This window comes from Amaranthus tricolor, chromosome 1 (assembly GCF_026212465.1).
Source record: "Amaranthus tricolor cultivar Red isolate AtriRed21 chromosome 1, ASM2621246v1, whole genome shotgun sequence".
NCBI classification, from domain to species: domain Eukaryota; kingdom Viridiplantae; phylum Streptophyta; class Magnoliopsida; order Caryophyllales; family Amaranthaceae; genus Amaranthus; species Amaranthus tricolor.
The window spans coordinates 40354918-40367871 of NC_080047.1; the positions used below are offsets into that span (position 1 = coordinate 40354918).

The window sequence follows — 12954 nt, forward strand, 5'->3', positions numbered from 1 at the left end:
CACAATACTTTGTATTTTACACTGCCATTACAATATAATCTACTACTCTTACTGCCCATTTGGTAGATGGTAATAAACAGTGGTATTGAGAATGAAAAACTAGTGTAATTTTGGTTGAAAAAACACTTGGTTACCTTGATGGTCATGCTAATCCAACTTCAACTATCTCATTTTCTTCATAAAATTCATTCCAATGCATTACCATTGGAAGACGTAGTATTAAGTGATAATGTAAATTTATAAACAAAAAAATGTTTTTGTGATCAAAGTTTCATTACCGTGGAAATGACATATAACTTTTGATGAAATATTACACTATAAATTATTCTCATTACTACCATTTAATATCATTAACCAAACGAGCCATTAAGATAATTAGTTGCAATTAATTGACCTCCAGCATTCCAATCGACAACAATTAACATTTGAACCCTCGCTCATAGATCATTCCCTCTCACCGCTCATGCCAATGTCAAGTAAAATTTGTAATTTAGTTTTGTAAACTGTAATTTTAAAAAGATCATTAATTAATTCTTTTATGATACATATTAACTACTTTTATGTAATTTTATGACTCTAAGTTTATTTTTAGTGCGTAGTGTGCATGTGTAATTTTTTGTTTATTGATTCCTTAATACTTGATATGATGATTGTAAATTTATAACACAAATTAAACAAGTTTACAATTTTGCGGGTTAGTTGATAACACAATCAAATTCATAGTTTTGTTAGAGATAAGATGTTTTCTTTATTTTGAGATACGGTAACGGTTAATAAGTTAGTGGAGTTTTAATTTTTTTTTTTCGTTTTATATACATTATTACATCTCATACTTTATCGAGTAATGCAAAAATTAAATATTAGTTAAATTGGACCTTTAAAATACATATATTAAAATATTGTGCAACCTCATTCCTAAAATCCTGGGTCCGCCCCTGGTTCCATACGTTGATTTTGCAATTGTCGTCAAAAAGAAATTTGGAGAGTGAGGTTTGTCTCCCATATATACTATCTTAGTGGTGGGAACTCAATATGAAAAGCCTCCTCATAGTGATTAGCTTTTGTACCCATCGGATGAACAACATTTTATATACTCCATTTATGATTAATTATCTTTTCCAATTTGTCTATATATATTACTTTAAGTTTTATAATAGAGTCAAAAATACATTTGGATTTTTTCAAAAGTGATAATTATAGGGAAGTTTTAACTCGATTTGTTGAATATAATTTTTGCTATGATTCAAGTTCATTTAAGTCTATATGATATTAATATTTTCATAATTTGACTAATTTTTATATAGTAATCCTAAATAATTTGCTCGTGTATCGATTATTTTGCCCCCCCCAGTTTCAAATCCTAGCTTCTTTCCTAATGGGTCATCGCCAAAGATGAACCAACATGTTCCTAACCACATGATAGTGACATTTTCCAACAAAACATGTCAATATGTCACAATCAGTTGCAAGTATTTCAGAAGGAGGCAATACATATTATGAGAATATAAGCTCCTTATTCGAAGTCGTCTTACCAAGATTTCTCACAAGAGCAACTTTCAGTTTAAAGCCTAGTAGTATATGTGAAGGAACCAAGTTACAATGGCTCAAAGGGGAAGTATTAGTAAGATGGACGTGCAAAACATGGCAAGCACGTAGCTTGACCTAACCTACTATGTGTCAAGCATTACCAATTATCGGTTAGAGACATTATTAAGCGAATTTCGCGCCCAACAACTAAATTTCTTCCTTCATCAAAACCTTGATCATCCCTCCACCTCTGAAATCATCTTTTGCTCCTTCACACCCTTCTTTCTAACCTTCCCTTACATTTTCATTCTCTTTCTCTCTCTTCTTTTTTTTTCCTGTTGAAATCTTTATAATTTTCCATTAATTTCCATTGATTTTCCCTTGATTTACTGGGTATATTTCTTATTTAATCTTCTGGGTTCTCAATGTTTTTTCTATAAAGATTGTTTTCAAGATTCAATTTTTTTTCACCCATTTGACATTGGTGTTATGACATTATATTCTAATGTTGCAATATGAGATCGTATAATAATTTTTATCATAGATTAGAAAATTGTGTATTTATCATTATTTATATCCAATATATTCCGTTCATAGATCCTATGATCAGGGTCTTAGGAAGGATGGTTGACTGCTAACCATACCCTCCCTCGTCACAAGAGATAATGTGTGAATCTTATGTTAATATTTTGTTTAGTTTCTGTTCCTTTTAGAAATGGCATTGTTTTGTGTTTTTGCCTATAAACTTTGATACTTTGGTGACTGTAATTCGAAAAAAATGAACATTGAGGCTGTAATTTACAAAAGTGTTAAAGACTTTAAAGGTGTAAAATTATTCAATTTATTAAATGATATTGTTTTTATTAGGTTTTTTTTCAAATCAACAAAACTATGATCTCTGACCTTGACTCTTTCTGATGCAGGAATTGATTTGCAGGATATTAGCTTAGATAAGAGATCTGTAAAGAGGAATTCTAAACAAAGATCAGATTTTTTATTTTATTTTTTTTGTGGTTGAATCAGCTGCTGCACCAAAACTTGAACTATGTTCTGCTGTGGAGGTGCAGAAGAGGAAAACGCCGGGCCGCCTGCTAACCAAAACACAGCACCTCCTAGGGGGAACAATCCTGTTGGTGGTAATCTTTTGCTTTACCTTTGTATATAATTGTAATTATAAGGTATAATTTATTGCATTAGTACAGCATTTGATTGTAAAGACTCGAGAATAGGGATCTCGAGGAGCTTAGTTGTGAATCATAGAGTATTTAACATAAGTTTAGGGTTGTAACCCAGAGATATGCTACATAATACCCTGTTAGAAAAGAGCATAACTATGGGGTCTAGAAAGGTGTAAGCCTGTGAGATTAGGAGAATAGAGGGAATAATAACTCGCAAGGAATACCGAGTCTAAGTTCCTAAATGGGCATTCCGACCAGTGTGACGTGATTCACTAATCTCCTCGAGAATCGAAAAAAGCAAATTATAGTCGGTTTTAGGGCTATTAAGAGGTAAATTTGAGCGAATTGCGAATTCTAAAGGCGAATTAAGTAGCGAATTATGTTACACTAATTCCGACCATGAGATTGAGGAAGCTTAGAATCGAATTCTCAACCTCTTGGTTGGGAGATAGAGTTGCTCCATTGAACACCCTCTTGATTCATAAATTTGGAGCAAATGGTAGGCCCTCGGACTAGTTTCAGACACGTAACATACTATATTCCCTTCACCTATCGACAACCTATACAAGGAATTGTGAATTCGACATTGCACCAAGTCTTCGTATGAGTTAGTTTATAGATAACGAAGTTTGGTTTGGCGCAATTTATAGGTGGGGATAGAGGAGAGCCAAAAGCGGGTAATGCAGCAAGAAGCGGTGCGCCAGTAAAAGCCTTGCCGATAGAATTGCCAGCTTTGTCATTGGATGAATTGAACAAATTAACTAACAACTTCAGTCAGAAGACATTGGTGGGAGAAGGTTCTTATGGACGCGTTTTTCATGCAAAGTTAAGCAGTGGCGAAGAGGCGGCTATAAAGAAATTGGATACCAGTTCTGCACAGGATTCTGATGCTGAATTTGCAAATCAGGTAGGTTTCATTACATATAGTTCTTCTTACAGTCTAAAAATGTGATCAATTTAGGATATGTGATGAAGTTATCGTTTTCTATCTATCGTGTTATGTGTTCTTTCAGGTTTCGATCGTTTCAAGGCTAAAGCACGAGCATTTTACAGAGCTTATAGGTTATTGTTTGGAGCAAAATAACAGAATATTGGTTTATCAATTTGCAACAATGGGTTCTTTACATGATGTATTGCATGGTATGTTAGAGTTATGTTTTTATAAAATGTAGTCAAGTTTTTGGATACAAAACTTGAACGTCGTTTCTTCGTGAGATAGGAAGGAAAGGCGTACAAGGAGCAGCACCAGGACCTGCTCTAACATGGGCACAAAGAGTTAAAATTGCGTTTGGGGCTGCAAAAGGTCTAGAATATCTACACGAAAAAGTGCAGCCATCTATTGTTCACCGTGATGTTAGATCTAGCAATGTCCTATTGTTTGATGACTTCATGTCAAAAATAGCAGACTTCAACCTGACGAGTGCATCTTCCGACACAGCAGCTCGCTTGCACTCGACTAGAGTCTTGGGAACATTTGGCTACCATGCTCCTGAGTACGCCTCCCTTTCTCTTTGTAGTGTTTGTTAGTGAGACGAGAATTATACAGTCTAATATACGAATATTAATAACTATTCGGCTTTTTTCTTAACCAGGTATGCCATGACCGGGCAGATAACTCAAAAAAGTGATGTATATAGTTTCGGTGTGGTTCTTCTAGAGCTTTTGACTGGAAGAAAGCCGGTAGATCATACCATGCCCAAAGGGCAACAAAGTCTGGTTACTTGGGTTCGTTTCTTGTATTCATGTTAGTTATTTTCCTCTGTGTGATTGCGGTTTTGGTTACGAATTTCCTCTCGTCACAGGCAACTCCCCGATTGAGTGAAGATAAAGTAAAACAATGTGTTGATCCCAAGCTTAATGACAATTATCCAGCAAAGGCAGTGGCCAAGGTCTTTCTCTTTTCTCTGCTTCACTAGATAAAGAAAAACTTGCATCGTTTCATCTCAAACTTAAACGACAATAATAACATTACATTGTCCCAATGCATCTAAAGTTGCTTCACTTCAGTTGCTTTAAAATGCATAGTTTGAGCATTAAGATACACAAAGATACTTGTTTATTGAAGAGCTTCATTTGATGATCGTTATAGTTTCATGAGGGAGTGCGTGCATTTTTCATTGTCCTCTCCTAGAGGGGGAATGGGTATGTATGTTTGCTACCCTCCTCCCCTCGGACCCTGACTTATACAGGATACTGGGTTGATGACTATGACTATAGTTTCATGTAGGTTGTGATCAGGGGTCAATCTATGACGCTAGTATATGGTGGGATGTTTGTTGATTTCTATGTGTGTTGAACTGACGAGAAAGTCTTGAGTAGATTTAGAGCACACTAAAATAGTAGTTGCATTGCACCATCTTTTATATGCTAGCAAGTTGGTTGAGTGAGGAGTAGAAAATTTAAGTTAGTAGAGTGGAGAGTAAGAGGTGTGGTTAGTAAGCGGAGAGTCAGGAATGGTGCACAATAAAATTAGTGTGCACTAAGTCTATATCATACGCTTCGATTATGATAGAATGCTAATCAAACGCCCCGGCCATGGGGGCCTAGACATGTCATTAAAAACATTTTTCACTTCCTCTTCTGGCCTTCAGTTCCCACTTATTTACATTCATTTTCTGATCACTCTACATAATCTACTGTAAATGACTCCAGTTTGATATGTTCAGATGGCAGCAGTAGCAGCATTATGTGTTCAATACGAAGCCGACTTTAGGCCTAACATGACAATTGTGGTCAAGGCTTTGCAGCCTCTTCTGAATGCTGCTAACAAACCAGCAGGCCCGGATGCACAAGCGTAATACAGATACTAATTCGAGATTCCAAGATGGTTCATCACGTCCATTATTCATTCCTTCTTTGTACTCTTTTCGGTGTAATTTTTACTTTTAGTATTTCTTCATTTAGACATTCATGCCATTCTGCTCAGTTCAGAATCACTGAGAAGGCCATCAGTTGAGTTCCAACGATTTAGGCAGACTACATTTCTCCGACTCGAGTCTTTCGTGTAAGAAAAAATCTTTAATCAAATTTTGGAGGGTATTCCTTCTCTTAGATTTGTGCATAATAAAAAAGAGATCATACAGCATCTTGTATTAAACCCCATTTATCTACTCTTCTGTTTTAAGCAGATTCCAAATTTCAACATAGTTTATGTAGCCAAAATAATGAAGAATAATCCATATAAACGACCATATTGGCACAGATATGTTGGTTTATGCAATCAATCCCAATGTCTTGGGGTTAAGACTCTGATGGTGCTGGCGTCATTTAAAATTTGAGAGATTATAGAAACGTACCACACTTTTCATTGAAAATTTGACGGAATAAGGCCAGTGAAATTCCATGTCTGCTCAATGTTTGATACTGCTGCCCTCTGCTCTGAACCCTTAGTCGATCTAACCAGCTCATTCTACTTTTCACTTAACCGCCATGATGTACCGTTGAAAGGCACAAAGCTCCCCTTTGAATCGAAATCGACCTCAACATCAGTGTCAACAACACAAACAGCATTAGATGGCTTAGCCTCAACATCAAATTTAAACACGGAATCCTCGTGCATAATTATAATAGTATCTTTCCTACACTCAAACATGAGTACGATAAACAGAATGCACCCTCGGGAACTTTTTTTTCTTGTATCGAAGATTTAAGGATAAGTAGCTCGATCCAAGTCAACATTGTCAAGATGGATCGAGTCTCCATCTTCTAGATTCATGTTTTCATAGTCCAGTCAGGCAATATTGTTGTCCCTTCATCAGCACTAAACTCCAACATTCCACAATATTATTAAGAGCAAACCAAACAAATTTTCCCTATTCTCTTCATTTTGACTTGCAATTTTCTATTATGACCTGTAACACTTCAAAATTTTTATGTATTAGAATGATTTTGATATAACCATATATTAGTATGTTTTGAAATTTCAGCTTGTGCGTTCAACCAACTCGACTATCATTCTTCTCTGTGTCATAACTTAATTACACAATTCAGGCAAGTCGAAACCTAAACCACTGTCACTTGATTCACTGATCTCCTTACGAATCGCAAATCAAAATAAGCAAATTACAGTCCTTTTGGGTTATTTTAGGGTCATTTTAAGCGAATTGTGTATTCAAAAAGCAAATTAACTGGCGATTTATGTACACTGACCTAGACCCATGCCCCAGTTGCTAGCTTTAATTAACCGATCTTTTTGACAAAAATGAAGTACAATTCCACATTTCTAACAAAAACACAAAACAAGAAAATCAGCATCATTGCTCCTCAAAAGATTCTTCAATGAGTAATTAATCATGTATACTTATCATTACATTTTACATTTACAATAACTGAAAGCCAGTAGCTAGCTGGTTAGTTAAATTCCTGAACTACACAATAGGAAGCATATAAAGAGAAATTTTTTAGTAGTAAGCCGTTGGTAAACAAAAAGTTTTCGCTCAAATTAAGTTCTCATTCAGTTTGCACTCGTCTTTTACCTCTTACATTGCGGTGAAAAGTTGCATCTTGTCCAGGCAATCTAAGCGTGCTTTTCGGTGCACTTATCCATTGACTCCCTGCAATGGCAAATCTCCAAAGTGCGTTTACATGTTCAGGTAAAGCATAATCAATGCCAACACGGGGACCGACCAGTATTTTTTCCGGCTTTGGTCCATCCAGAAGTTCTAAACCACCTGCATATAGCAAAACACTTTTTCGACACAGATCACGCAAATTTCAGGATAGCTAGTAGGAAGAAGGGCAGGAAATCTAACCAGGCACATGAAGAGGATGATTCGACCAGTCAGTTGATAACCCAAGAGCTTGGCCAACCTGTGAATGAAGTGAGATGCGATATGAAATAGCATTCGTCCCTTATCTATCCCTTATATCAGCTATTAAACACTGCATAAGTCCCATTTGTCATCTGGGTAGCTTACTACTACAATTTGTACAATTACTAAGATAACATTATGTAATAACTACGTTACTCGGATTCTTCATTTTGCTTCACGTACCCATGTCCAATCCTTAATGCTCGGACATTGGTATGGCACTTAGACGCTTCAATTTAGGTGTAAAAGTGAATATTTAGGCGCATCCGACACTTGGACACTTAACAATATCCAACATCAGTACCCGAGTCCAAGTAACATAGTGTAATACTAATCATGAATTATACACCGACGACCAAGTACATCAGACCTGACACTGACAAAACAAATCACCATGGCTGCACAATGGTTAAATGCAAATGAAGATCAAAAACAAAACGAAGATTTGATATTGCAGCTTCAAATAGCAATGAAGTTTTCTAAGTAATTCTTCTGCTCTTTCTAAATAAATGTGTATTTACACCTCATTCAGTTAATTAAAATCTTTCTCAATTAATAAAAAAGAACCTTGAGCAGACAACTGAGAGTACATAAAAAAAAAAAAAAAAAAAAACGGATCACAATTGATGTAAATTTGAAGCACATTGTAAAGTATCACACAATAAAAGTCTGCAAGTATGATCCTTAATGGGCCAGAAGACTCAATCCCTTATAACCTTATCCATCTATCCCCCCCTCTTCTCACTCTTGGCATTTCTCATATCTGAATCCTCGTGGTCCCTCTGGACTACGTGATTCGACAGAATCCCATGCCCATTTCCAATGAACCCAGTGCTCAATTGATACCCCTGAATCCCGAGCCTAGATTCCCCCTTTATAGTAGATAATATATCTGTAGATAGCACCCCTGCTCATGCTCAAAGACAAGTGCGGAACCTTTACTGATCAACTCAACTCTTACAAAAAGCTAGCACACAGTTGCGCCTGTATAGTGTGCCTCGCCTACAAAAAGCTCACACCTTCACCCTGCGTTTTGCACCTAGACTCTAAGGACAATTTGCGCCTCGGTGCGCCTTGCGCTTCTTAAACTATAAGCTAATCGGATAGAACATTGGTATCTCTAAATTCCCTCGGTTACACTCTCATAAGACAGCAATGGCATAATGTTGAATATTTCACGATCCAATGCATTTCAATTTCTAAACAAATAAAGAATATGTGCCAATTTCTTAAATAAGTTGTCTGGACCATAACGCATTTAGGGGTATCGATTGAAAACAAATGCAAAACATTCACAACCATGGAATAGAAATGAGGTTGTCATGTTACATAACAGGCTAACAGCTGCTTTCTAACGGGTATTGAACTCACCGAAGCGCAAATCCTGTTACATAACCTATGATTTAAATTCATGGAGTAACAACCACCATAAAGTGCTTTCTAACATATTGGTCATTCTTATCTTTTTTTTATAGTGCTCAGGTTCCAAAACGTCTCTTATATGCTTTAATTCAAATATATTTTCTAGAAAACTTGAACTACGATGATAAAATGAAGTTTTTAAGTTAACAATTCACATAATGATGTTTGCAAAATGAGTTGTAACAATGCAAGGGTCGCATCTGAAATATCATGACCGACGACGACATCCGCGAGTTTTTTTCTTTGTTCACAACACGACACTAATGATATCACCTCCATCTCACAAGGGGTCTCTTTCCATCCATATCATCAATGATTAGCAAATGATAGCCACATTGGACCTCACGGATTGGAATTAGAGAATCAAAGAGCAATGATGGGTCAATGAAGACTACAAGTCATAAATTTTCTCTAGTAAACAAAGGAAGGGAATTTCATTTTCAAGGCTAAAAGAATGAGGAAGGATCATGGGTTCCCATCTCATCTCCTACTTCTCCAGGATTATCTTTACCTCATCAAACCAGCCCATAGTTACATGGAACGTGGAACGTAACCACGTTCTGCGATCCGGAAATGTCCATCCCCAATCACTATGAAACGCTACCCAAATCGCTCAAGGTGACGTACCAATGTAGACGAACTTTTTTTAAAGTTATTTTGGCCTTCATTTATATATTAAAGAAAAAATTAATGAAGGAAAAAACGCGATGAAACCTAGAAAACAAAAAAATTCATTTGAAAACACTTTCTTAAAGCAAAAAAAAACCATTTTAATTTACTTTTGTTTTCAAATATATTTTTAATACATAATGTTTCTTGTACCCAATGATTCTTGAGTCAATCTAGATTGCGTTCCTTATTCCCGTTCCCGCTCCCGCTCCCGTTCCAAATCGAATGTCGTTCCAGGTAAAAATGCACCAAATCCTTTTAAATGACCTTTCTCAATCACTCTACACTCTACACTCTCAACTCTCAATTTTCCCACCATTCCCCCGCAAAAAGTCCATAGTGCAAATTGCGGTAACAATGACCATGGTAACGAGACGGCGGTGCGATAACGGAAGTGATGTGGTTACCGTAATGCCAAATATCGATCAAAAGCATGAGAAATTTCGTGGAACTGCCCAAAAAGATTATTTTACACCTTTACAACAAGAAAATATTTGATCATCTTGTTAAAACCCTTACAACTCGACCAATGCAATCTAGCCTTATATTTGCACAATTCCATTTTCTTGCCTAACCATGAATTCCCACTAATCAAGAAATTCGGGACTTTTTATTTATCCTGGGTTCCAATGAATAGATGGGGATGATTGGACTCAGCTGAATGCAACACATGAACTAAAATAATTCTTCATCGAAGTCTCAAGGTCTCAACTGTAATTCCTAATTTTCCTCTCTCGACCAAAAAAAAATGAAAATGATATACATTCAAAAAAACATTATATTCTTGGTTTGTATTAGAGAAAGAGTTAGGCATAGATATCATCCATGAACAAACTGACTGATCATTAACGTATCATGTAATAGCTAATTGCTGAAAAGATAAGTATTATCCTTTCCGTTATGAAAAGCCAAACTATAATAAAAACCACCAAGCAACAAATTTTACTCATAGAGTCATCGTATTATAAACATATTGTCAAGATTGAATCCTAACCTTTCCTGGCCCAGCAAGAAGAACCGGCTTATCAGTAATCTGGCCACGACGCTGTTGAATAGTCGTCAAGCCTGCAAGATTAGTCTAAAAAATCAGATTTCAGAACACTCCATTGCTTATCAATTTGCTATTGTCACCCATATTATTCAACTATCCAATAATAACAAATTGCTTCATTCAAAATTAGTAATATTTTCTTGAACATCTAGAACCAGAAGATTAATATCCATACTTGATGAATCAAACACAAAGCAACTAATTTATAATACTAATCAAAATTGCTAATTGCTAAGCAATAACAACTCATTTCCTCACCAACCAACCTGATATGTATTTCATTCAATGTAACTATGTCACATAATAAAAGGTCTAAACACTCATAGCTTCATACACAAGAGTAAAGCTATTACGAGAGATTACCGCTGACCGGAGCACAAGAACGTATCAAGACAGCAGCCCCGACACCCTCCTTGTCAGCGACAATGTTAAGCATCATGTGAAGACCATAGCAGAGATAAACATATGCATGTCCCCCACGACCAAACTGTCGAAATTGAATGAAGATACAACAAAAAATTAATAATTTCACACTTTGATGACCCTGTCAAAAAAAGGTATACATATATTCATGTTCCTAGACAACATCATAGTGCTCGTATTGTATTGGTCGTATAGTACGGGTTTTTGAAATTTACCGAACCGATATTACCGTATCCTAAAGGTGTAAAACACCGCTTTTTAGGCAGTTCCAAACAATATTTCATTGTTAAGGCTGAAGTTTGGACTATGGTGATACGATAATCGCATCACCCCAGTTACCGTATTTCCATGTTTGTCACTAAAAACGCGACCGTTACTATATTTTTGCACCATTAACATTACTAATGCAAAATGCAAGCACGGAAGAAAATGATTGGGTTAGTATATCTTACAACAGGAGCCGTCCTAGCTGTAATACCAAAGCGACCATGACAAGCTGAATCATTCGGCCTATAAGCTTCTACCTGCAAAAGTATACCATCAATTCCAGAATACTCATAGGAGCTGATTCAAGATAAATATACCTGATAACCTCAGCTAAACTACATATAATTTGAGTGACCCACAATCAAATGACAAAAAAATAAAGCTTTTTAATTTGAAGGATAATAAGCTCATTGAAAAATGGTTCCAAAGGAAAACACAGTGGATGATAGTTTTCCTGTTTATTTTATGGAAAATTAAAATGGGGATCAGTCGCTACCCTTCTTTGTTTTGATGAGATGCAATTCACTATTTTGATCGTTGAAATCTTTAGTTGTGCACGATTAAAAATTAGAAAAAGTTGAGTCAAACATCCCACCGACTAAGAACAACTTATTCAGACCAACAAAACAAACAGAACAATTAGAAACACAACAAACAAAAAAAAGAACTAGCTTCTATCCTTTAAGTAATTTTTATCGAACAGCTTCCGTGCATAACAAATAAAACAATAATCATACCTCAGTTATCTGAAGTATAACATCATCTCGTCGAAGAAACTTTCCCAGAAGAAGAGGGGCGAGATCAAGAGCATCAATAGAGCAAAAATCAGGTTCTAGAAGGGTAAGATTTTGGTAATCAAGCCCAGAAACGTTGGAAAATGGGCGTTCTGGTAGTAATGGGGATTTTAGTTTGAATTTGGACTTAGAGGAACGAAATTTGAGTTTAGATTGTGATGGGTTTTCCTCAGGAGAATCGTTTACATTAATGGCGGTGGACTTGGTACGATGTTTGGAACGTTGAGGTCTGGTCATCGGAACGTTATTGCGCCGGAATTGATATGGGAAGAAGAGAAGTTGAATGGTAGTCGGAAGCAGCATAAACAATTACACTAACCACTGATTAATTTTCGGAAAATTTACTTTTAAAAATATTGCTTAATTTTGTTTTATTTTTTTTGAAAAAATAAAGAATAGGGAAAAATTCACTTCGTCTCCCAGACGGTTTTTAGTTATTTTCTGGGATTTTGCGTTTTCTATTTTCACTGTATTTTAATAGTTGCTATTATTAACTACTATGCATCAATTGATCTTATTAACTTGTATTTTTCTATGTATAATGTAAAATATAGTCAAGTGGAATTTTGTTTGATTTGTATTAATGCATATTTATTTGATTTGTGTTAATACATATTTTTATAATATTAATTTTTTAAAATTTTTTATTTTATGAAATTAAAGATATTAAATATTCAAATTGTATGTTGAATAGCATAAATGTAACAACGATTAAAAATCAGAGAAATATTTAATTTGCATTCAATTTTTATTTGTATAGTTTTTTCTTAATTTAATTCAAACAATAGAAAGTGTTTAAATTATGTGCTTTG

At 35.5% G+C, this 12954-nt stretch overlaps 2 protein-coding genes across 6 annotated transcripts; one reads left to right on the plus strand and one right to left on the minus strand.

Moving 5' to 3' along the window:
* Positions 1-1793: 1793 nt before the first annotated feature.
* LOC130814814 (probable protein kinase At2g41970) lies at positions 1794-5510 on the plus strand. 2 transcript variants are annotated; one of them, XM_057681045.1, is made up of 8 exons: positions 1794-1920; positions 2451-2663; positions 3356-3612; positions 3719-3845; positions 3925-4198; positions 4298-4430; positions 4508-4594; positions 5372-5510. In XM_057681045.1, exons 2-8 carry the CDS (start codon positions 2573-2575, stop codon positions 5501-5503), a joined length of 1101 nt encoding a protein of 366 aa, XP_057537028.1. In that variant the 5' UTR covers positions 1794-1920; positions 2451-2572; the 3' UTR covers positions 5504-5510. The 2 variants fall into 2 exon arrangements, with proteins under 2 accessions (XP_057537028.1, XP_057537019.1); XM_057681036.1 differs by lacking the exon at positions 1794-1920 and having other exon boundaries at positions 2297-2663.
* A 253-nt stretch (positions 5511-5763) lies between these two features.
* On the minus strand, positions 5764-12478 carry LOC130814828 (DNA-3-methyladenine glycosylase). 4 transcript variants are annotated; one of them, XM_057681064.1, is made up of 7 exons: positions 12086-12478; positions 11534-11605; positions 11022-11145; positions 10602-10672; positions 7457-7514; positions 7181-7375; positions 5764-6183 (listed from the first exon to the last, which is right to left on the minus strand). In XM_057681064.1, exons 1-7 carry the CDS (start codon positions 12443-12445, stop codon positions 6122-6124), a joined length of 942 nt encoding a protein of 313 aa, XP_057537047.1. In that variant the 5' UTR covers positions 12446-12478; the 3' UTR covers positions 5764-6121. The 4 variants fall into 4 exon arrangements, with proteins under 4 accessions (XP_057537047.1, XP_057537065.1, XP_057537039.1 ...); XM_057681082.1 differs by having other exon boundaries at positions 5767-6564; XM_057681056.1 differs by having other exon boundaries at positions 5768-6556.
* Positions 12479-12954: the final 476 nt, after the last annotated feature.

Coding starts and splice junctions, on each gene's coding strand:
- LOC130814814 (XM_057681045.1), top strand. CDS start 2,573: ATGTTCTGCTGTGGAGGTGCAGAAGAGGAAAACGCCGGGCCGCCTGCT. Junction 3,846..3,924: donor TTTACATGATGTATTGCATG/GTATGTTAGAGT, acceptor TTCGTGAGATAG/GAAGGAAAGGCGTACAAGGA. Junction 4,199..4,297: donor TTTGGCTACCATGCTCCTGA/GTACGCCTCCCT, acceptor TTTCTTAACCAG/GTATGCCATGACCGGGCAGA.
- LOC130814828 (XM_057681056.1), bottom strand. CDS start 12,445: ATGCTGCTTCCGACTACCATTCAACTTCTCTTCTTCCCATATCAATTC. Junction 11,606..12,085: donor TTATACTTCAGATAACTGAG/GTATGATTATTG, acceptor ATACTTTTGCAG/GTAGAAGCTTATAGGCCGAA. Junction 11,146..11,533: donor CAGCTAGGACGGCTCCTGTT/GTAAGATATACT, acceptor CAATTTCGACAG/TTTGGTCGTGGGGGACATGC.